Here is a 24,287-nt window from a genome sequence, read left to right as displayed (position 1 = left end):
CAGGAAGAAGCACGAGTACAAAGGGTTCGTATATATAATCCGCGCGCAAAAGTAAAACGAAAAAATTGTAGAACAGAGTAAAGTACTTACAATATATGCGTATATGCCCATATTGTATATTGTATACATGTTTTTATGTATAGGTATATAATTTCATACAAGGATATAAGCTTCATATCGCTACTTCCTTAAGCTCATTAGCATGCCCCTTTACCGATTTTCCAAAGTTTTTGTTATTAGCTAAAAGGTAAACCCACACAGATACTGATAACAGTAGCGATACCATCCCCCTCCATCGCAAAAAAAAAAAAAAAAAAAAAAATTATTTTTGTTTAAATACATTTTCTCTTTTCCTGTGCTTCTCTTATAATGACCTACCAAAAAATGATAGAGGAAAATATCCCAAAATTGGGGAGAAAAACGAACTTTTTTTTTTTTTTTAAACAAAATTTTTTGAAAAAGTATGTCTAAGAAGTTAAACATTTTGAAGGCAAAGATGCCAAAGGCCCCAACGGGAAGAAGGCCAATTGGGTATAGAGGTTAATAAAAGCAGTTAATATGTCCAAACTTTGGAATAATAAAAAAATATAATTACAATTCTGTAAATTCATTAATATTGTTGTTACTTTTATCTTTACTTCTTTATTATTATTTGCCATTACTTTCTTATTTTTATTATTTCGTCTTATTGTGATTTCCATGTACACTGCAACTTTATAAAATTTTCTATAATAGGAAATCATCAACATGGAAAATCTTTGTACGACCCCGTTTACCCAACGACCAAGGTACGTATAAAGGAGAGCAAACTATGAGGGGAAGTGTAGCCATAATAAGCAAATTTTAGGGAAACACAACAACAACAACAACAACAAAAATACCTCATGTGGGCATTCTAAAATTAGAGCAAATATGCACATGTGTTGATGTATATATATATGTATACTTGTATACATATACGCATGAAAACATGTATTCATATGAATATTCTACATGTGAAGATTCCCGCGAGCCTGATTCCGCGCTATCCCCTTGATTGGAGAAACGGGGGGAGATTCTTACTGTGTGTTGGTTTGAGAAGAATAGAAAATAGAATCATAAAAAAGATGAAAGAGAGTCATAATTTTAATCTGTCTGAATGCAAGATATGTAACGATAAGTGTATAAAAATTTACAATAGATGCTTATGTGCTTGGTATTGTAAATTTAAATACAGACATGTTTATAACTGTGATAATTTATTAATGGAATATAAAGGGGAAATAAAAACAGATAAACCTCTTTTTACTATAAAAAAGGAAGTTGCTAAAAAGAATGTTCATAAATCGGTTGAATACATTTATAATGAGAAAACCAAATTATTCGAAAATAAAGAAGCAGATGATTTATATAAAAAATTTTACAAAAAAATACAAGAAAAGAGTAATTCTAATGAAGAACACTTTTCTGATTCTGAGTCGGACGCAACGGACAGCGATGAGGATTGCTAGTGATAGGTGGTAAGCCACGAATCAAATTTGCGTTGGGGTGGTATGCCATTATTTATACACATCTATATATTATGTACATTCAACAAAAAAAAAAAAAAAAAATTTACGAATCGTTAACTCCTGTTTAGTAATAAATTTACCAAACCTCTCTCTTTTCGGTTCATTTTTTTTATTTAAAAAAAAAAAAAAGATCTTAACACTTTTCAAAAATTATGACGTATTCAGCATTTTGTCCTTAGCAATTTTTCCTGGAAGTGGAGTAGAAGTTACTTCGATTGAACTATTCCTTTACCATTTATTTTTCCATTATTATAACCATCGCTTATCAGAAAACCGACTTGACCTCCTAGATTTTGTTATCGACACAGGCGCCCTAACTTGTAATCAATAAGGGAAACATCGTAGGGGTTGTAGTAGCAGCAGCCTCCAAAGCCGTTTATTCCAACCTCCATCCACTTATCCACGTAGTTGTACACGTGGTCCGTCTTGTTTGGTAAGGTATGAAATGTAACTTCATTAGTGCTGTTGTCAAAGGATACCCTTTGTAGGGACTTGTTAGGAGAGCAAAAAAAATTTACGTCTTGAATATACCTATTTTTTTTTAGACTCCTCAAAGCAGTTTTAACAATAGAATTTATTTGCGAATTTTGACTTTTATATGAATCCTCGTTAATGTTTATATAGGGACAAGTATATTTTTTAAAAGGAAAAAATAAATCATACACATTTTCTATATTTACACAATTGATACCTATAGCGTTTATGAATTTGTTATAAGAATCTAAATATAACAATATCGACACAATGTCGAAAAAAGAGTAATCGGAGCATCCAATAAACTTCGAACTGTTACAATAAAAATTAATGATTACATTATTTTTAAAATTGGAAGCATAATATTTTATATAATTGTAAAAGGTTAATACTTCTCTTATATTAGAAAAAGTGGTTAGTGAAAAGAAATTTAATTTATTGGTATTTCTACAAAAGCATTGTAATTTGAATTTACAATTGGATGCAATTTCTTCATCAGATACGTCTATATAATACTCTAATCCATAATTAAATAATTTTGGACTAGCTACCATGTTACATCTTTTTTTATCATACCTTCTAGCTATAGGAATAAATTCTACGCTACTTCGTTTAGTCATATTCCGAGTAGTATACTCACTTAGAATATTTAATTTTATATCGAAATGTTTTATTTGTTTATTTAACATTTTTGTAAAATCGTCCGTTTTGTTTTTACCCGTCTCATCATATTTTAAGCTAGCCAATTTGTTACCTGTAATGACCTTTCCATGAATTGCTAAATTTTCCCTTTTTTCCTTTTTTCTTCTATTTTTATGAAACACACCAGAATATTCACTAAAATCACAAAAAGCAGAGCTATAGCTTCCATTTGAAAAAGCAACACAGCAACTTTTTGGACCTCTTTCTAATTTAGTTTTTGCCCACTTCCATTCATTTTGTGTATCATTTAACTGTAGTTCACTTAAATATTCCTCAACATTGAATATATCTGTGCTATGTACATTATTTAAGTCCTTTCTGATGTTGTGAAAATTTTCTAAATGTTCATATATAGAATCATTTTGTTTCCTATTTTCCCACAAATTACCTTTTTTTCTTTTTATTTCTTTATATTTCTCAGCACTGTTATATGCTATATCTATATATGTGTTTAATATTTCTTCTCCCTTTTCTATACTTATATTTTTTTTCCTTAAACTATGTAAATTAACTTGAAATGTGTTTGTACATATTATATCACTTCCTGCCAAAAAATAGCTTAAATGAATATTTTCTAAAATTTGCATCATCATTTCCTTTTTTTCTGTCCCTCCTTCTTCCTCCTTTTCTTCATTATCTTCGCATGATAAAAAGTCGAAGTTTCTAAAGCCCATTCTCTCCAGCTCGGTAATCTTTCCCCCATCAAGCGTGTAGATGTGTTTCGCCATTTTGTCCATATTTTGTTCGTACTGCAAATTTCGTTCATAATTTGTTCATAATTTGTTCATAATTTGTTCATATTTGTTCATATTTGTTCATATTTGTTCATATTTGTTCATATTTGTTCATATATTTATCATTTTTTATCATATTTTTATCATATTTTTAACATCATTTTATCATAATTTGATCATTTTTTTTTTTTTTTTTCAAATTTTGTTAATATTTGTTAATAATTTGTTCATATTTGTTAATAATTTGTTCATATTTGTTAATAATTTGTACATATTTGTTAATAATTTGTTCATATTTGTTCAAAGTTTGTTCATAATTTGTTCATATTTTTTTTTTTTCAAATTTTTTTCCTTTAATATTCTACTCGTACATATTTGTTCAAAATGGAGGAAATTAAAACCGAAAAAATAATAAATAATTAAGCACACATATATAGATAAATATGAATACACTCTTTGCAAATAAAAATGTGGGTTATTGGGAAAATATTCGAATGAGAGGAGATACCGTGAATAACGCTCGTATAATAATGCATAAAAAATATACCTTTAAATTATGACCAGGCTAGCTAATAATTGCGCAGAAATTATTTTAGCACTATATTTTACTAACTTTAAAATGGAATATTATAAAAAAAAAAAAATTACACCCATGTATGCAGTTATAACAAGAAAATGTTACGCACTCTGAATTACCGGGAGAGCATATTAAAGAGAAAAAAAAAAAAAAAAAAAAAAATATATATATATATATATATATATATATATATATATATATAAATATAATACATATATCTATTTATTTATTTATCTACACATGTGTGCACCTCAGAGTGTTGTAACTGCTTACATATCGCCATAACAGGTAAGAGCGGGCTCAAAAAGTAGCCCTCCTAGCAAGAGGGCGTGAAATTTCACGAAGCGTTGGTGAAAAGGAAAAAGTTCTCTTCAAGTTGGTTGCATGTACATGTATATATAAATATGCAAAACGAAGTTATGAAACGAAATTATGAAACGAAGTTATGAAACGAAGTTATGAAACGAAGTTATGAAACGAAGTTATGAAACGAAATTTTGAAACGAAATTATGAAAATGCCTTTTTTTCCCCTGTTCTCTTTTTTGTTTCTCTATTTTTCGACAAATCTGTAAAACAGAAGAGACATATTTTACGAGTTTTTTTCTAAAATGCATTTTTCGGCTTAAGCTGTTTGAACTTCACCAGGTGGGCACTTAAAAAAAAAAAAAAAAGAAAAGAATATGCCTGCGCAAGGTTACTCTTTCGTTTTTTCTATTAAAAATGGATGAGAGGACGTGGGAAAAGTCATGATATTAAAACGGTAAAAAAAATTTCAGAGGTCGAAAGTTTGATCATCTCTCCTTTTCCCCTGGCAGGCACGTAACAAAATTATAAAAAGATTAAAAAGTTAACGAAAAATAATAAACTAAAGGATTGATTGATAAACGGATGGATGGATTAATAAACTAATGAATAGATTAATAAACGAATGGATGTACTGATAAACGAATGGGTGGATTAATAAACTAATGAATAGATTAATAAACATATGGATGGATTGATAAACGAATGGATGAATAAATGAAAAATAAGGATAAGGTGAAATGGGATCACAAAATGAATGAACGACGAGCAGAATAAAATATGGTTTGAATGGTGACGAGGAAAATGAGTTCACGCATCACAGGCCAAAGAGTTAAGCAAACTGGGTGAACAATATATCTTCCCCCTCCCCACCCTGCAACATCTAATCCGCTTTAATGGTCTGCTTGTATATTTCAACATCTACAAAAAAGAAAAGATAATACGTACTTGATTATAATAAAATATGCACACAAAGAATACACTAATGATAAAATACATAAAAATAATACTCATATCATATATCACCCCACCCTTATCTATTTTATAAAACAATATAAAACATTTAAAACGGAAAAAAAAGGATTAGTGGTGATGAGGAAAAACTTCACATATTTTAAAAGAATTACCAACTGCGGAGTTAATAAGGATATCAAAAATTTTATTCAATTTATGGGATGACAGATATAGATTTTTTCCTCTCTTCAAGTGATGATCCACATCTCCATTCTTGTCAACGTACGGGCCGCTCATGAAGTCGTATCGATTCTCGCTAGTAAGCAGTACCTAAAAATTGGGGAAACAGCAAATACATACACATATACAAACATATATATAATATATATATACATGCACATACATATTCTGTAAACATACAAGGGAATATTAATACGTCAAGGCGCACGTGAAACATGCCTAGAGCATGGCGTGAAGGACATGTAAAAATTTTTTTTTTTTTTTTTTTTTTCATTCTATCTCTCTCCATATAAATAAATAAATAAATAAATAAATATATATATATATATATATATATATATATATATATATATATGCATATTCATTCTTGTGGACGTTTTCCGCAGCACGCTCGTGCTCTTACCGATGACGTGTTCAGACAGAGGTACAGACACTGATCGCCCCCGCATATGGTGGTATGGTAGACACATTTGCTAATTGTTTGAGAAAGGGGGCCGGTCATATCGTCGTTCTCGTGTAAACATATGGTCGATCCACAATACAAACAGATTAAAATTTTTTTGGGGGATTTATTACAGCTAACACATTTCCTTTTAAAATGTTTCTTTATTAAAGTAAAATAATTTGCACTCGGTTGAAACAAGGAGCTGGATGATAGAAACTCTTCCATATTTTCATAAAAGTCATGTAAAGCTACTGGTGAAGCATCAATTTTTAGGTATTTGTATAGCTGATACATTAAGTAAAAGTATGGATGAAATACCAACTGCAGCGTCTGATATATATATACTTGATCGAAATTATTATCGATATTTAGAATATGTAAAAATATATTATATTTACTTATGTCACTATGTAAATGTATGTAATCCAGGTATTTCTGAGCCATTTGATTGTACTCATATATAGAGAAAATCATATAAGCGACAAATTGCAAATACACATTTGCAGACTTTAAATATTTCTTTAAAAACTTCGTATATAACTTTTTACACGAGCTTTTATTATCAATGAAGTGATTACTTTTTAAATATTTATAAAAAATCATAAACACCTTCTTCATGCTCAATGTTTCCTTTTCGTTTTGATAAAATTCTTTGAATTTTTCACTGCGTTCTCCGTTGGGGAAATTATGCCCCTCTGTGTCTTCGCCTGCACTACTATCCGCACTTCCATCCAAACTTCCACCTGAACGTACATCTTCATTTTGACGCACACTTCTACTTCCAACCTTCTCTCCGCCATTTTTTCCATTAGCACCTTTTCTCCCGTTTTCGTCATTTTTTCCATTTTCTCCATTTTTTCCATTTTCTCCATTTTCTCCATTTTTTCCATTTTTCCCATTTTCTCCATTTTTTTTTTTTCCCCCTTGGCTAACGCAACTCGTAAATGAGTCCGAGTTATTGTTACTATGTTTCGTTTTAATTTTTTTATTAACATCATATGTACTTTTATCGTTCTCCTTCTTTTCCTCGACAGAAGGGTCTTTTTTTCTCATTTCTCCTACTTGTATCTGTTGTGTATGCAGATGGGAATTTACACAAGCAACGGTTTGTACAGTCATTGGTATGTCTCTTCCAATTACTTGCCTACCTCTGGTAGCATCTGCATGATTATTCGCTTGTACGCGCATTAAATTCCTCGTGCAATTTACTACAGTACTGCGGTTATTACCATTGCTGAAGCAATTTATTGCAACATGATGGGTATTACCACTATTACTGTAGTTCAAATGGCCCATGTTGCCCATACCGTTCATGTTGATATTATGGTGGGAATTTACTGCAAGGCGACGCACATTATCACTACTATTGTTGCTAATGTTATTGCCGATGGTGGTGGTGTTACGGTTCCCTACAAAGCGACGGATATTACCACTATAACCACTGTAATTGCTGTTACGGTTTGCTACAAGACGACGTACATTACTACGATTATTATTGTTGATTCTATTACGATTGGCTGCAAAACGACGGATATTATTATTAACACAATTATGAAATTGTTGTATAAGAAGTCGATTATTATTTATAATGCTGTCATAATTAATCAAAGTGAGTCCATCGTTACTATTATTATTGGTTCTATTTCTATTATTCTCATTGTCATAAAAGAAGAAGTACGGTTTTGAACGCATAACTTCATCTGTAAATAAATGAAATTCGTTGAATACTCTATCTTGACTAAACCAACCAAATTGGTTAAAATAACACCTATATATGTTATCATTAACTGCTCGATATGTACTATAAATGCTTCTATCCGGGTTAACTATCTTGTTTTTGCTTTTTCCATCGTCTGATTCATTTTCCCCGTTCGATGAATACCCCTTCTTTGAACTCCTTTCAACGCTTATGCCCCCTTCATAAGGAGAACCTTCTTGTCCCTGACTCTGCTCTTGTTTATGCTCTTGTCCATACCCTCTCCTTTTACCTGTATATTCCTCCGCTTCGCTATTAATCTTGCTTTTATACTTTGAATAAGTCCTTTTCCATTTTGCAGAATGATAAAAATTTTTAGAAAATTTTGTATACTCGAATTCGCTTTCTTCGGAGGAGGAGCTGCTACTTAGATTTGCTTTTTTATTATCATTATCATCATCATAATAATAGAACTCACTTACGTTTTTATAACTCTTTTTAAAATGCAATAATATATTTTGGATAAGATATAATGGTATAAAATCATGTAAATTGTAAACATAACTATACATTTTGCGTATATTGTAAAAGAAAATTCTACTAAGTCCATTTTTTCTTAACATCATAAGGTAGCGTTGTAATTTGTTTGAGTCTTTGAATTTCAAATAATTTAAGTTATCACTTTTGCATTTTGATTTTGTATTTCTATCAATTTTATTTGACAGAAGAACATCAGGGTCATCGAAAAAAAAGCTATCTACTGCATGCCTTTTCCTATATCTTATTCTGTCCATATCACTACTAGAACTGTTCTCATCATAAATGGGTAAGAAGTTTGAGCACTCATGACTGTTATCAGAAGAGGTATTATATATAGTCGGGTCATCATCATCGTCTTCATTATGTCCCTCCTCCTCATTCTTTGTCTTTCCGATCTTTGTATAAGTCAGTTTCTCCTCTTTTTCCTGCTTCATCTGTTCCTTATTTTCCTTCTCCTCCTTCCGATCTACCTCTTCTAAATTCCTTTTCTTGTTCCCCCTTGTATCTCCCTCATTACACGTTTTATTATTTTCATCACTCACACAGACTTCGCCTCTATTATCAGAAATGTCTATTTGTCTTAAATCGTGTGGATCTACAAATACGTCATTAGAAGAATTGTTACTAGTACTCTTATCTTTATTCTTTCCTTGTTTTTCTTCACTTCTGTGGTTGCCATTCTGGTTATCCACTTCTTTATTGTCATTCCCGTTTATGCCTTTACTTAAACCGATACCATTCATTAGTACGTGCTTTTTTTTTTCATCTAATTTTTTATTTTTTATTTTTTCAAGAGACTTATTAAAAATCTTAATGAAGAGAGTATCCCCATATTTATTTCTATTATTTTTTTTTTTCCATTTTTTTGTTTTTTTCATATCTTTTATTAATTCTTCTACATCTAATATTTCATTTAAAATCTTTAAGTTAGAATGCATACTACTTTCATCAAAATTTTCATTTTCTTCCTTATCACAACTGTCATCACATGTCTTCTTTTGTTCATCAGAAATTTTTATCGATTCTTCACTATCAAAACTTGCATCTGAAAAATTACAATTCTTTCCTATATCCTCATATATTTTATTGTCTATGCAAGATAACAAAAATTCGTCTGTGCATATATCTATGCTCTCCTCTTTCTTATCATGTATGCTTTTTATTTCTTTTAACTTGAACAATATTGGATAAAAATTATATATATAAAATAAATGATTAACAAATGGTACATGTTCATATTTACACTTTAACAAACTAATGATTTTCGTATGTTTGTACTCCAAATCTTTGTTCTGTGCTTCCGATAAGTGCCTCTCACTTGTTTCGTTCATCAAGTACATATCGCTCAACTCTTCATTCGATATGTTGTACAACTTGTATTTAAACAGGTTTAGTTCGTTTGACACTCTTCCGCATTTTCCTCTATCGCGCCTTTGCTTCTGCTCTCTACTGGTCTTGATTTCCTCAGATTTAGGAACTTCCAACATGCCTGACATGTTTGATTCGGCTGGCTTGTTAGAAGCTTCTTCTCTGTTTGATACTGCCTCTCCGTTTGATACTGCCTCTCCGTTTGATACTGCCTCTCCGTTTGATGCTGCTTCTCCGTTTGATGCTGCCTCTCCGTTTGATGCTGCCTCTCCGTTTGATGCTGCTTCTCCGTTTGATACTGCTTCTCCGTTTGATACTGCTTCTCCGTTTGATACCACTAATCCGTCGGACGCTGATACTTCCTTGTAACTCTTCCTTTGCAGATTCCTCTTCGCCCTACCGTTACTTAGGATGCTTCCATTTGCCTTAGTATTGCTCGTACTTCCCCTCTGCATCTCCTGGTTGTCAGAAATGTTTCCTGCATAATTCGAGTTAGCACTATAACTCGTCGATTTATTAACATAATCCTTATACGATATGGTTGAGTCCTTGGGTAGGGACTCCATCATATTACGGATTTGTTTCCCCTCTTCCTGACTACCATATACATAATTATTTTCAAATGGGAATGAAAAAGGTACTCCGGAGGGCATAACTTCCCCTCCGTCGTGTCCGCCTTTTCCTAAATGTACATCATTGGCATATTCATAACTAGCGCAAACACCATTAGCCAAAACATCATTCGAGTTCAAATTATTACTCATAATAGTGTAGTAATCCCTCTTCATTACGTGCTTTCCCTTGGTTGACATGCTACTTCCTTTTCTTCGACCTGCTAACTTTTCCTCGTATAACACATGAAAAGCTCCCCATTTAGCATTTCCCTTTTTCTTATATAAAAAGGAATAGAAATTTTTAAAAAATTTATTATACTTTAAAAAATTGGTGCTAATATATATATTAATAGGCAACGATCCATTATAATATGCGTACTTCAAGTAAGCATCATTTGCTTCACATAACAAAAGCATCAATTTTTGTGTATGCATCCTAAATTTATTTAATTCAACCAGTTTCTTCATAGTTTCATATATGATGAACAGCTTTTTTATCCCCGTGCTAAGAATTACCTGATTAGTTGTTACAATGTCCGCATCCACTCCATTAATCGTTACAACATTTTTCCCCTTTAACTCGCTTCTACCTTCGGGCGATAAAATTTCATTATTTCCATTTTGAACCCTCCTCATGTGCTGCATGTTCATTTCCTCCTGTTCACTACTAAGACAGGATTTCCTCTTTTTCATTACATTAATGCTACCCTTCTTACTCATCAGAATGTCCGTATCATTCATTTCATCTCCAGAAAGAATTTTATTGTGTAAAATAATCTTTTTCAAATCGTTTATTTCGTGTTCGCTAAAATGCATAGACAACTGTTCAATCCGCTTAAGCAAACTGAACACGTCTATATTATTCCCCTGACCCATACCACTATAACCACCCTCATCGCTTTTATCATTGCCATTGCTTTTATCATTGCCATCGCTTTTATCATTGCCATCGTTTTTATCATTGCCATCGTTTTTATCATTGCCATCGCTTTTATCATTGCCATCGCTTTTATTATTGCCATGATTTCCATGATTACCATAATTGTCATTTTCATCATTTCCACAACTATACACATAGTATGCATCATTGCTCTTGTCACAGGAGCTACAATCATTCGAGGTGTATCTACTCCTTTTATCCGATGGTTCATTTAACAATTTTTCCCCTTTTCCCATTATTTCATCATCACATGGCCCTTGCGGATTGCTTTCCTTTGTTCCATAATAGCTGTTTACACGAACCTGACCATTATCCATGTTCCCTTGAACCCCTTGTGATGTATGCCTATCTGTATAGTGATACTGGCCACCCAATTGATCCAAATCGTTCTTGACAAAATTATCAAAAACGAATGTACGAAAATGTCCATGTGATGAATTAAGTTCTTCTTTTACTGATATATTCTCTTCACTACATCCTACAGCTGTATTGTAAGAATAAAACTCATTACTATGTTCTGTAGAGACATTTTTATCACATTTTACAATGTTTTGAATTATTGGATAAGTACCATTTTGAATATTAATATATATGTACTCCGAAATATTATCAAAATTTTTCCTGACTTGTTCATAAAAAAATTGAGAAAATATGAATCGTACATACGATTTTGAAATTTCTTTAATAAAAATCTCATTCATAATTTGAAAACTGATAATAACTAAAGAAATAGATATAAAATGTTGAATTGCGGCAGGGGTATACAAAAGCTGATTTAAAAAAAAATTCATAAATAATTTTAAAACGTCAATGGAAAGAGGTATAAAAGCTAATTTATTTAAAAAATGGACTCTTTTAATTTTATTAAAAAAATTCTTGTACATATTAAATGTAAATCTATATGGATACACATAATAAAAAGAAATTTTGTACATATTTTTCCAAAGTTGTAAATTAAATAAATTTGATATTTTATCCTCCTTTATTATATTTAATTCATGTTTATATAAAAAAAAATTTCTAACCAGTGTTTCAATCATATTATTACATGATACATAATTTATGTTTTTATAAAATATATGAATTAATATTTCGTTGTACAATATCCAGTATATTTTATTCATTTCCACGGCTGTATTTATATTTCTCCAATACTTAATATTAAGAACATCCCTTTTGTTGTTCTTATTACTTTTAGTACTTCCAATAATATGTAAATTAGAAGATAGTTTATCTGTACCTGAATTGCTCTTATTCCAACAGGGTACTCTTTTATTATTACTATTACTGTTATTACGGTTGCTGCTATTATTAGGGTTACTGCTATTATTAGGGTTACTGCTATTATTAGGGTTGCTGCTATTATTAGGGTTGCTGCTATTATTAGGGTTACTGCTATTATTAGGGTTACTGCTATTATTAGGGTTGCTGCTATTATTAGGGTTGCTGCTATTATTAGGGTTGCTGCTATTATTAGGGTTGCTGCTATTATTAGGGTTGCTGCTATTATTAGGGTTGCTGCTATTATTAGGGTTGCTGCTATTATTAGGGTTGCTGCTATTATTAGGGTTGCTGCTATTATTAGTGTTACTGCTATTATTAGCGTTACTCCTGTTATTCGTATTACCGCCCCTCTCATCACTGCTGCTACTATGTTTGCTGTTACCCACTGCCCTCCTGGACCTTTCATAGTCTCTTCTGTTGGTTAGTACTAAGTCTAATTTGTTTATATATTTCAAATCGTTTTTATTTACAAATCCGACATCACCATTATTGAAGAGAAAATCTGGATACATTTCAATTTTACGGAATATTTTAAGTATATCATTTACTCCTATTCCTTTTATGTCTACATCTTCTTCATTATCATCTAATTTTGTGCAATATTCAAAATCGATTAACTTTTTGTAATTTTCTGAGTGGTGCAATATAGATGAAAACGTTGTATGATCTTGATGAAAAATCCTCCAAGAAATTTCAGTTATTCCACCTAACAAAATAAAGGATTGTCTCAATGCTTTCATATCATACATGTTATCGAAATTCTGTACATGTAATATACCTTTATTCTTTTCATATATGCGCTTATTCGTGCTTATGATTCCATCATACACATCCATGGAAAACCAAGTTTTCATCGTTATATTCAGCATCTTTAATTCTCCCGAGTTACAAATATACTGGAATTTAACAATCTTGTTGTGTTTCCTCTTACGAGCACCACGTCCACAGCTTTGTCCACTGCTGCGATGGTTATCACGATTGCTTCCATGATTGCTGTCATTACTACTACTGTTTGATCCTTCCTCTGGCTTACTATGTTTTCCACTTTCTCTGCCTCTCCCTCTTCTTCTCATTCTCCTCTTGCATTTATGATCAATGCCCTTTTCAACCAAATTGACTCCGTCTGACGAGGCTACTACACCATTTGTGTTACCTCCATCGTGACAATCTTTATACGATTTGTTAGTGGTATTACCATTTCCACAATTGGTACCTCTCTCTGCATTGCTACTATTCCCGTTTAAGCTGCTACTACTTTCATCTAAACCATTATTCGTGCACTTTAAATTTCCCCTCTCAGAGTCCATACCCTTACTTAAGCCACTATTCCCACTTACTAAATGACTACCATCATCATTTTCTAATTCATTACCTGTTCCGTAGTAATCATCTGCATATTGCGGTAGTGCTACCTCGGACTTATTATTTTCTTTCACATCCTCTTCATAGTCCGTTTTAAGTCTCTTCTCTTTTTGGTGTTCAGTGCATTCTCTGGATAACTCGCTCACTCGCTGTCCGTTTCTTTCATTAGAGGTTCTCTGATTACCCCTATTTATGGCTCTCTCTGCTCCGTCTTTTCCATTTGCTCCCTTTGCTTCTTCTGTTCCATCTTCTTCCTCAGTTCCCTCTACACTTGGAGTTATTCTATACTTTTGAATAACATCCTCTGCATCCACATTATCCATGTTAAAATTGTTTTTTATGTACTCCAGTAGTTTCTCATCCATATAAAAGTTTAAAACCAAATTATGGAAATCAAAATTACCATCTGACTTATCCTTATTCAAAAAACGTTTATCTACATGAGACGTAAAGTAAACTTTCCTAGTCACATTCCTCCCCTCGTAATTATTTGCCTTGTTCTGAATCAAAAACATTTTTATCTCTTTAATATATCTTAATGGTACACTTACATAATAGGATAAAAAGCCATTTTTGTACCGATAGAAGTAGTTGGAATTACGATAGGTAAACGTAAGGTCCTTGTTCATGTAATTAAACGTGTTTTTGTGTAGATACAACTCGCTTCCTCCTCGTCTTCCTCGTCTTCCTCGTCTTTCTCGGCTACCACGTGTATCATTTCTTCCTTCATTTCGTACACTTCTTTGATTTTCTGCACATCTTTCACTTCCATCACTTCTAACCATATCCACCTTCCTACCTTCCTCCTTCAATACGTTTAAGTAATCCACTACATCTTCACTCTTTGCAATGCCCTCGTTAAAACCCCCCTCGTCAGAAGCATTATCCGCACTATATGAAAATTCCCCCTTTATAAAATCATTTCTCCTTCTATCTCCTTTATTGTACAACTTATCATATATATTATTTTCATTTAAATAAACTTCTCTTAGTATAATTTTCTTATTATCTTCATACATATCATATGACAACAAATTGTTTAACACAGATTTATCTATTAATTTCTTAAATCTCAAGTTGAATATATCATTCATTTTCTCTTCATCAAAAAAGTCATATACGCCACTATTACTCGAGTTATGCAAATTATCTTCATGCTCCTCTTTTATTTCCAAAAACTTATTTTTATTTTTTATTTTTTTATTTTTATTCTTGTACTTAAAATAAAATTCCTCTGGTATATCACTATCAATGGAGTGGTTGGACGAAGATGCGTAAGTCCACCTATCGGAAGAAGATGATTCCGAAATTTCATTTTCCTCTTCATTCTTGTAATATGAATTTTCCCTTCTTCCTTTTCTATTAGCACTGGAAATCTCGTCATAATAGTGGACATAAGCTTTATTTCCCATCACTTCCTTATTATAGTAATAGGGCGTATACGTGGTCAACACATGACTACTGTGGATGTTTCCATTATTGTGGTTCGTAGTAGTAGCATCTGTTATAGCATCTTCTGTGGTAACACTACTCAAATAATATTGCTTACTTCCCCCTTGCGCAGGAGCTTCACCATCGAGAAGTACACTGTTTTTATAACTCTGTTGAGCATCAGTCCCCTCTACGCATGATTCCAAATTTGTTCTTACACTGTAACGACTATTTTTCTTTTCTTCATTTTTTTTATCATCTAATTGTGCATTCCTACATATCTTCAACAACTCTGATAGGTTTTTGTTAGAACTGTCAAGAATTAACTCCTTCAAATTGCAGTTATATATTCTATATCTATCATCTTCAGACAAGTATCTTTTCGGTACATAAACAATGAAGCAGTTAGCTATACATCGACATAAGGGACAAGTAAATTCATATAAGGTTGGTTCATTTTTAACACTGAACAACTTTCTATATTTCAAAATTTTCGTGTTATGCAAACATCTGGTGTGTATAACATGACCACATGTATATATGGAAGGATATTTACATGGAAAAGCAATTTTATTTTTTTTTATAATTTTTTTTAAAAGACTGGTATGTGATGCAAAGCATATATATGCCAATGGATTGTTTTTGGTCATTCCTTCTTTACATAATACACATATACAATTTTTTTCTTTAGTTTTTTCGTACTCACAAATTGTATGATCATGTTCATATTTTTTTCTTCTTCCTTTTCCGGTACCTTTTGTATTTGGTCCATCATTTCCGTCTTTCTTGGCTTTGTTTCCTGCTTCGTCCTCTTGTTCCCCCTTTTTGCAATTTAAAAGTGTTTTACTATATTTACTATTTTTATTATCGTTATAATCGTTATCATCATCGTTATCATCATCGTTATCATCATCGTCATCATCGTCATCATCGGATAGTAACTCCTCATCCAAGAATTTGCTAAACTTCATCTGTTGCTCTTTCATACTTTGTAATAAATATTTCTGTTTCCTTCTTGCTATTTCTAATAGTTCGTTTCCATTATTTACATTTTTGCAATCATAATTTTCTGTAAAAATTTCTTTTAGTCTATTCACTATTGTGTGTCTTACTTTTAGAAAGCATTTATCTTCGTTGGCATTTATATTGTTAATACAAGTGATAAAATTATAGACAGCTATTTTGCTTAATGCGTAAGCATTCTGCATCTTTCTGTTCGTATTATTATTACCATTATTACTACCTTTGCTTCCATTTGTACCATTACCACCACTGCTCCTTTTTCTCTCCTTTCTTCTTTTCTTTATCACATTTACATGATCAAAAATTAAACAACCATTAACGTCATTATTTTGTACCTGAGTCCCATTTTCCTTTGATGAGTTTGCACATTCGTACGGATTACCATTACTTTTATCGTTATCCTTACTACTTCCATTATTCACCTTCAACATACTGGTGCGATAAGCACCTCCAAGGTTATTTCCCCCTTTTAGCTGATTCTTTTCTTCTCCTTCCACCGCTTTGTCTACCTCTTCGTGTACTGCTTCGTTTACCACTTCACCTATTAATTCTTCCCCATCACCAGTAAACGCTTTACACATGTACGATTCATCCGAACTGCTGGAGGTTAAGTCCTTTTCGTCCTCCTTTTCATCAATGGGAAAAATGCTGCAATTGGAGTAGTAAAATCCGTTTAATTCTTTAAACGGGTGAATAGTGCCTATAACAATACTTAGCAATTTTATTATTTTTATTAAAATATCTATGGTATTATTTAGGCTGCTATTATTTGGGTTAACATTAAATTCATTTCCATCTGTAACTATGTTTAGATCAAATGGACCACTTCTCCTTCTTAATAAATTTATTCTTAACATGTTCGGTAGTTCTGATTCTACCAAATGAAATTCTTCACTAGAAGAATTTTCATCATAAGACATATTATCTTCAGTATTATTATTTCGAGCTCCTCTTATTCTCCTTACCCCTTCATGATTAGTTGTGCTCGTATTGTTAGCCAACAATGATTCATCAATAACATTATTAATAATATTATTTTCACTAATCAAATTTCTAATTAATTCTGATAAACCATCAGCATTTAACTGTCTGTAATTTCTGTTACCCCCACCTTCCCCTATGTGGTTATCTGTTACATTTACTATTTCCATATTTATTGAATTATTTGGATTTCTATTTATTAATATTTCTGCAAACAGTGTTTCATTATCACCATTCTGATCCACAATTATGTAAGTGTTATTGTCGGTAGAGGTATTTCCGTTGGAAGCATTTCCATTATTGTCATTAGCATTACTGCTGTTGGACGAGCTATCATTATTGTTGTTAGCTAAACTACCATTATTACTTGCCATATTATTACCATTCGCAGAATTACCATTATTGCCTGTGTTGTTCATATTCACCATGATATTACTTCCAATAACCCTGCTACTCATATGGGTTCCATTTCCATTTCTGTTCACACCTCCTTGAGTTAGCAAACTATATATGTCTAAGTCGTTTAATGAGGGAAGTGCGTCAGGAATTATATTTCCAGCAGATGTATTACTCTGGAGCATGTTAACGTTAGGGCTACTCAAACGACTATTTTGTTCAATTGACCTATTGCTATTTAGACTGCCAGTAATGCTATTCGCACCGTTCACTATTGTAGGTTGTGCACCATTTGTGGGAGGAATAGCCCTTGTAGATGATCCTCCATTTGTAGGCGGTATCCCTCTAGTTGATGATGCCCCATTAGTAGGAGGCATCCCCGTCGAAGCTTCCTTAATCCTTCGCTCTAATTTTTTTTGAAATTCTTCATTTACAATAAAGATGGTCAATAGCATGGGGACTAGGCAGCTATTTTTGAAGACGAAAAATAACATATTTTGAATTTTTCTAAAAGAAAAAGTCATATATTCTTTATCTTCTTCTCTTGAACACCCTATGTAAGTTGCATTTTCTTCTTTTATGCATTTTTCATTAGCTGACTGAAAATCTTTATATTGAGATATAGGCCAAAAAGCATCATATAATAACCAAGAACTTTTATTTAATTTAATTAAATTTACATTACTCCTTGACATATGAGTTGTATGACCATATTTATTAACAAGTTCATAAAAACTGGGGTGGTGCCTGAACTGTTTAGGAAAAACATCTTCCAGTTGAAAATATTGAAAATCTTTGGAAGCTAATAATTGAATCATAATTTTTTTTACATTATATTTACCTCGCTCTTTATATTTAATATACGATGTTTTTCTCGGTATATTACTTGATTCAAAATAATATAATTCGTTAAAAACTCTTATTAACAAATCATAAAATAATTGAAAATAAAATATATAATTTATTTTCCTTGAATCTATTTTTAATTTATTACTATATATATCAGTGAAAATCTTGTATACTACTTTTAAATGATGTAATTGTATTTCCATGTACATGTCCTTAACATTTTTTAAATATAAATTCATCCTAAAATTCTTAAATATTAATTGATATAATATTACAAATGGATTCCTTACCTCCATCTCCATAAAAAGCTTCAGGTACTCACTCCACTCCAGTTTATTTATATAATACGCATCATATGGGAACTCCCCCGTCGTTTCACCCTTCATATTGGAAAACGTATTTGCATTACCGCAATTGACACTATCACTGCTTCCACCACTCCGTTCACGCTCAGCCGGTTCTGCATCTTTATCGTTATGCATTATCCCTGCCGAGGTGCTCGCACCTTCACCATTCTCTAGCGAGTCATTACCCCTCTGATGGTTGGTTTCTTCTTCTTGCTCCACCCCACTCTTCTGGTGTAATTCTTTTCTAAGTTTACCTAATTGGCTAGTCATCACATAGGTAATTAGTAAATTATATATAGATCTAAAATCAATTTTTTCACTTTTATTCTGACTTGTTAATGCACCATTTCGGAATCTTGTGCCTGCATGTACATTATTATACCTTTTTTTTCCAAAAAAAAGAGAAAAAATGTTGTTTTCCTCCTCTGCCTTTGCGTTACGCACTTTCTTCTTGCTATATATAAGCATATGTTCTTCATTGCTATCATGGTGATAAGTACTCAGTTCATCTTTTTTTTTTTCTTCGAAGTTTTCTACTTTATGTATACCTCCTTTTTTGTTGTTTTCTTCCACCGGTTGTCCTCCATTTTTACTAGTACAATTGTTATCTGTACTGGAATTTATAACGTCTACTACATCTAAGCGACTAAATTCATTGTTATTCGTTTTTCCACTCGTGTTGGAATACGTATCATCTGTAGGTTGGTCTACGCTACCCAAATTTGCAGTATTCCTAATATTTTCATCAAAAACTTTTTTAAAAAGATTTAAAATATCATTATCTATTGGTACAGATTGACCTTCATATAAAGGTAACATATTCATCATTATCATAGCAAATTGAATTCCAATAATATCATTTTGAAAAAATAAAGAATTTTCATATTCGCTCACTTGAAATACCATCTGAGGTCCATTTCTTACCCAGTAACCATATTTTATTTCATATATAAAACATAATATATGTACATTAATAAATAGGATATACTTCAATAATTTAAAATTGAACAAATTAATAAATTCAAATACATCCCTCATATATAAATCAATATATATCGGGTTTAAGTATATATCACTCCTTTCATGTATATACTGCATTTCTAAAAATTCATTAAATTCGGTATTTTTACAATTTACTTTTTTTTCTATGAACATGTTTTTACACATAACATTTGTTTTCTTTTCTTGTATACTTTTTCTATAAGTGATCTTATTGTCATCATTATTCTTTTCCTTTTCCTTTTCTTTCCCTTCTTTTCCTTTCGAATTGCTCGTGTTAATAATCCATTTGAAATATTGCTCTTCCAAATATTTATGCTCCTTTAAATAATTGCTAATTTTTGTATTTTCTTTATCCTCATAACAATTTAAAAATGGTTTATAGTTAAAAAGATTTATCTTTATTTTATTTCCATCTTCTTCGTACCTTTCTTGTAGCATTTTTCTTTTGTTTATCACTTCATCTGTGTATTTTTCCATCGAATAGAAATCCTTTACAAACTCTTTCACAATGAACAAAGCTTCCTCTTTACCTGCCACTCGGGTGGACGATTCGTCAGTAAAACCATTTCCTTGACCAGCGCTGCTAGGAAAAGGGGTACTACTACAACCACTATTACTATCCTTTCCAAAAGAATTCTGCTTGGTACAATGAAATATTCCCTTACTACCTCCAAAATTGTGCATATTTGTTTTCTTCATTTTTTTTGAATATATATATTTATACCAATACAAATCATCAATACACTTTTTAACAACATCGAAATTTAAAATCATCATAAAGAAACGGACTAACGGGGAATGAAGAGACCTTAAATGCCTCAATCGCTTCCTCTTTTTTTTTTTTTCTGGTTTCGTTTTGTTACCTCCTTTTTTTTCCTCCACATTTTTGCTTTCGCCTTCTCCGTCTTTGCCCTTATCTAAGCCGCCGCTGCTTTTGCCATTGCTAACTTCGGCCCCTGGTGCATCCGCACTCGTCTCGTTGGCAGTTCCATTGGCAGTACCACCACTAGCACCTACGATGTTTTCATTTCCCTTTCCTGCACCCTCCGCGGGCTCACCTGGGTCCATTGATCTATCCTTTCCCTTTTCAGCAGTAGTACCACCATTATTATTATTATTATTATTATTTATGCTCTTTTCAGTTTTTCTTTTTTTAAGCCATTTTTGATCACTCGTATCATCAATAAAGGGAAAGAGATTAAGAGAGCAAATACTTTCTATAGTAAGTTGATAGAGTAAAAATAAATTACGGAAATTAGCATTCTTTTCTCTTTTGCAAAAGTTTGCCAAGGGCTCAAATACACGGAGTAAATAATTTTCAATGGTTATAGAATAGGAGCTAGACAAGTCTTCATAAATAATATGTGTTTTGGTATAACGCACTTGTGAATTCATACGATGCAATATAGACAATATATGTAAAATTTTTTTAATTATGTATTTATTAAACAATACAATTTTAATAACTTCGGTATGATATAATAGATATTTTAAATCCACACAAATACGAATGATAATTTCTATATCTGATCGTAAGAATTTTTTATACATAACACACTTAGTTACATAATTATATACACAAAAACTTTCAATGAGTTTTATTAAATCATTTAAAAAATTGTTTATTACAAGTGTGTAAGCTATTTCTGGTACTGTTAATACTTGAACACTTAAACCATTTAAATTGTTATCATTATACATCCTATCATCAACAACACGCACTACTAAACTATAATGCTTTGCTAACTTGAAAGCAAATCTTTGTTTAAAATATGGATGAACAAATAAAGATAAATATAACGAATATAATGCTTTTTGAATTCCTCCATAAAAACAATAATGAAAATTTATTAAAAAATCAATTTTTGCTCCAGTAAATACTTCGCATATTATTTGTCTAAATAAATAGCTAGTTATACCTAAATCTTTAAAAAACTCAAAAGCATATTCCACATAATCAGCATTCACAAGAGATAAAAAATAACCATCTTTCAATATAATATCCTTAAATAATGTACCAACCAAACTTTCTAAATCATCTCTAACCCTATTCTTTACATATGTATTTAAAATTGACTTATCAGTCAAATATTCTTCATTTATTCCCCTATGATCAAAACATGAGCCTTTAATATTCCATGAAGTATCTCCACAATCACAACAACCTCCACTAGTGTGTGTTAATCTATATATATGAGTTTTATGATTAGAACCAAAGAAACATTTTGCACATATTGCACATGTCGGATCTCCTTCACAATTGTAACACTTAAAAGCAAAGCTACCTTCTTTCCATTGCCGTGTGCAAATTCCACTATTCCCATGTAGTTCTTTTAATTTTTTATATATATCCTCAAATTGTTCATGGTTATAAATCCTTTTTCTTAAGTTTCTCATAACATCCTTTTTGTTTGCTTTTCCATCACCATACTCCTTCTGTAAAAATTTTGAAATTGGCAATATTTCCTCCTTATCGTTACTATTATTTTCTTTCTCTTGGTCCACATTAAGCATTTTTATTAACTGTTCATAAAAAAAAAAGGGAGTGGAAAAAAAAAAAAAAAAAAACTGTTCTGCTTAACCTCGCCTTTCCTTTGTTTTCGTTATATTGTATTATATTATAATATATTATATTTTGCTTTGTTTTAATTGGCTTTGTTTTAATTGGCTTCGTTTTAATTAGTTTCGTTTTAATTAGTTTCGTTGTAATTAGTTTCGTTGTAATTAGCTTCGTTTTAATTAGTTCTGTTTTAATTAGTTTTGTTTTAATTAGTTTCGTTGTAATTAGTTTTGTTTTAATTAGTTTTGTTTTAAATGGCTTTGTTTTAATTTTATTTTTTTTTTTTTTTTTATTTTATTCTATGTAATTTAATTATTTTTTGTTTTACTTTTTTTTACTTTTTTTTTTTTTTTTTTTTTGGTTTCAAAAATAGCGCGGTTAAAAAAAATATATGTGGAAGCACACAATACTTACATAGAATTACGTGAAATAAATGAGTAGTTAAAAATGCGGTTAATACAAGGGGCGCTTAAAACAGGAAAAGAGTACACATAGAACGTAGAAATAAATACGTATGAGTGTATGTGTATGTAAGCACGTATATATGTGTGTACGTATGTTTGCATATGTGTATGTATGTATATGTGTATGTATGTATATGTGTATGTATGTATATGTGTATGTATGTATGTATGTATGTATGTATGTATGTGTGTATGTATATGTGTATGTATGTATGTATGTATACGTGTAAATATATGTGTACGTATGTATACGTGTAAATATATGTGTACGTATGTATACGTGTAAATATATGTGTACGTATGTATACATGTAAATATATGTGTATGTATATGTGTATGTAAATTGTATGTACCTATGTACGTATTTATATAAACATTTAAGCACATATGTATTTATAATATTATATATGAACATAAGTGTGCATAACATGAACAGGCAAGGTGAATTAAGAAAAAGCTTATTACGTTAAAAATGAGTACAATGAACTTAAAAAGGTAATAATCGGGGACACAAATTTGTTAAAATTATGTCATAGGTGAATTATACTTTTTATTTTTTTTAAAAAAATAAAAAAAAACCTGAGCTGCAAAATATAATTTTTCGTTTACTTTTTTCTTATTAGCAAAATTTATAAAATTTTCGATTAATCGTTCAAGTACAATTTGTATTTATGATACTTAAAAAGTATTTCAAAAATGTACATTCATGTACAGCGATACATGTACTCATATACATTTGTATATATATATATATATATATGTATATATATATATATATATGTAGATATGTATATGCGTATGTACATGTATATTTATACGTTTACATACGTATATATAAAGATATAAATCTCATTTGAAAAAAAAAAAGTACACTAACATAAAAAAACATACAAGTAGTTTTTATTTTCTTTGATCACTTACTAAAATGTATTACTGTTTAACTACTAAAAAAATATCATAATATATATCACACTACTCAAAGTACAAAACTACATAGGTGCTCATAAAAAAAAAAAAAAAAAAAAAAGAAATCCTACACAGGTGGATCGTAAAAAATGAAGCAGTCGTACATAGGTGCTCATAAAGAATGAAACAGCTCTATATAGATGATTATAAAAAAAAAAAAAAAATAAAATCCTACACAGGTGCTCATAAAAAAAATGTAGCACTACACAGGTGTTCATAAAAAAAAATAAAATCCTACACGGGTGCTCATAAAAAAAATATAGCACTACACAGATGATCATAAAAAAAATATAGCACTACACAGATGATCATAAAAAAAATATAGCACTACACAGATGATCATAAAAAAAATATAGCACTACACAGATGATCATAAAAATGTAGTTCTTTGTAGCATCTTATATAAACACAATACTACATTATATGTGCTAACAAAAACAAAATATTTTTGAATACATGCCGTTGTGACATACAAAATTAGGAA

At 31.0% G+C, this 24,287-nt stretch overlaps 3 protein-coding genes across 3 annotated transcripts; 1 reads left to right on the top strand and 2 right to left on the bottom strand.

Moving 5' to 3' along the window:
• Positions 1-463: 463 nt before the first annotated feature.
• PmUG01_14068000 (conserved Plasmodium protein, unknown function) lies at positions 464-1,490 on the top strand (the record flags this gene model as incomplete). The annotated part of the gene is made up of 3 exons (XM_029008267.1): positions 464-539; positions 736-788; positions 1,002-1,490. 3 exons carry the CDS (start codon positions 464-466, stop codon positions 1,488-1,490), a joined length of 618 nt encoding a protein of 205 aa, XP_028864573.1.
• A 356-nt stretch (positions 1,491-1,846) lies between these two features.
• Positions 1,847-3,463, bottom strand: PmUG01_14067900 (homocysteine S-methyltransferase, putative; the record flags this gene model as incomplete). The annotated part of the gene is made up of 1 exon (XM_029008265.1): positions 1,847-3,463. One exon carries the CDS (start codon positions 3,461-3,463, stop codon positions 1,847-1,849), a length of 1,617 nt encoding a protein of 538 aa, XP_028864572.1.
• Positions 3,464-5,224: 1,761 nt separating this feature from the next.
• On the bottom strand, positions 5,225-22,327 carry AARP1 (asparagine and aspartate rich protein 1, putative; the record flags this gene model as incomplete). The annotated part of the gene is made up of 3 exons (XM_029008264.1): positions 5,225-5,262; positions 5,469-5,625; positions 5,939-22,327. The coding sequence occupies 3 exons, from the start codon at positions 22,325-22,327 to the stop codon at positions 5,225-5,227; spliced, it is 16,584 nt and encodes a 5,527-aa protein (XP_028864571.1).
• Between the last annotated feature and the right edge of the window lie 1,960 nt (positions 22,328-24,287).

The sequence above is a fragment of the Plasmodium malariae genome, assembly GCF_900090045.1.
Source record: "Plasmodium malariae genome assembly, chromosome: 14".
Lineage (NCBI taxonomy): Eukaryota > Apicomplexa > Aconoidasida > Haemosporida > Plasmodiidae > Plasmodium > Plasmodium malariae.
This window is presented reverse-complemented; position numbering and strand designations above follow the sequence as displayed.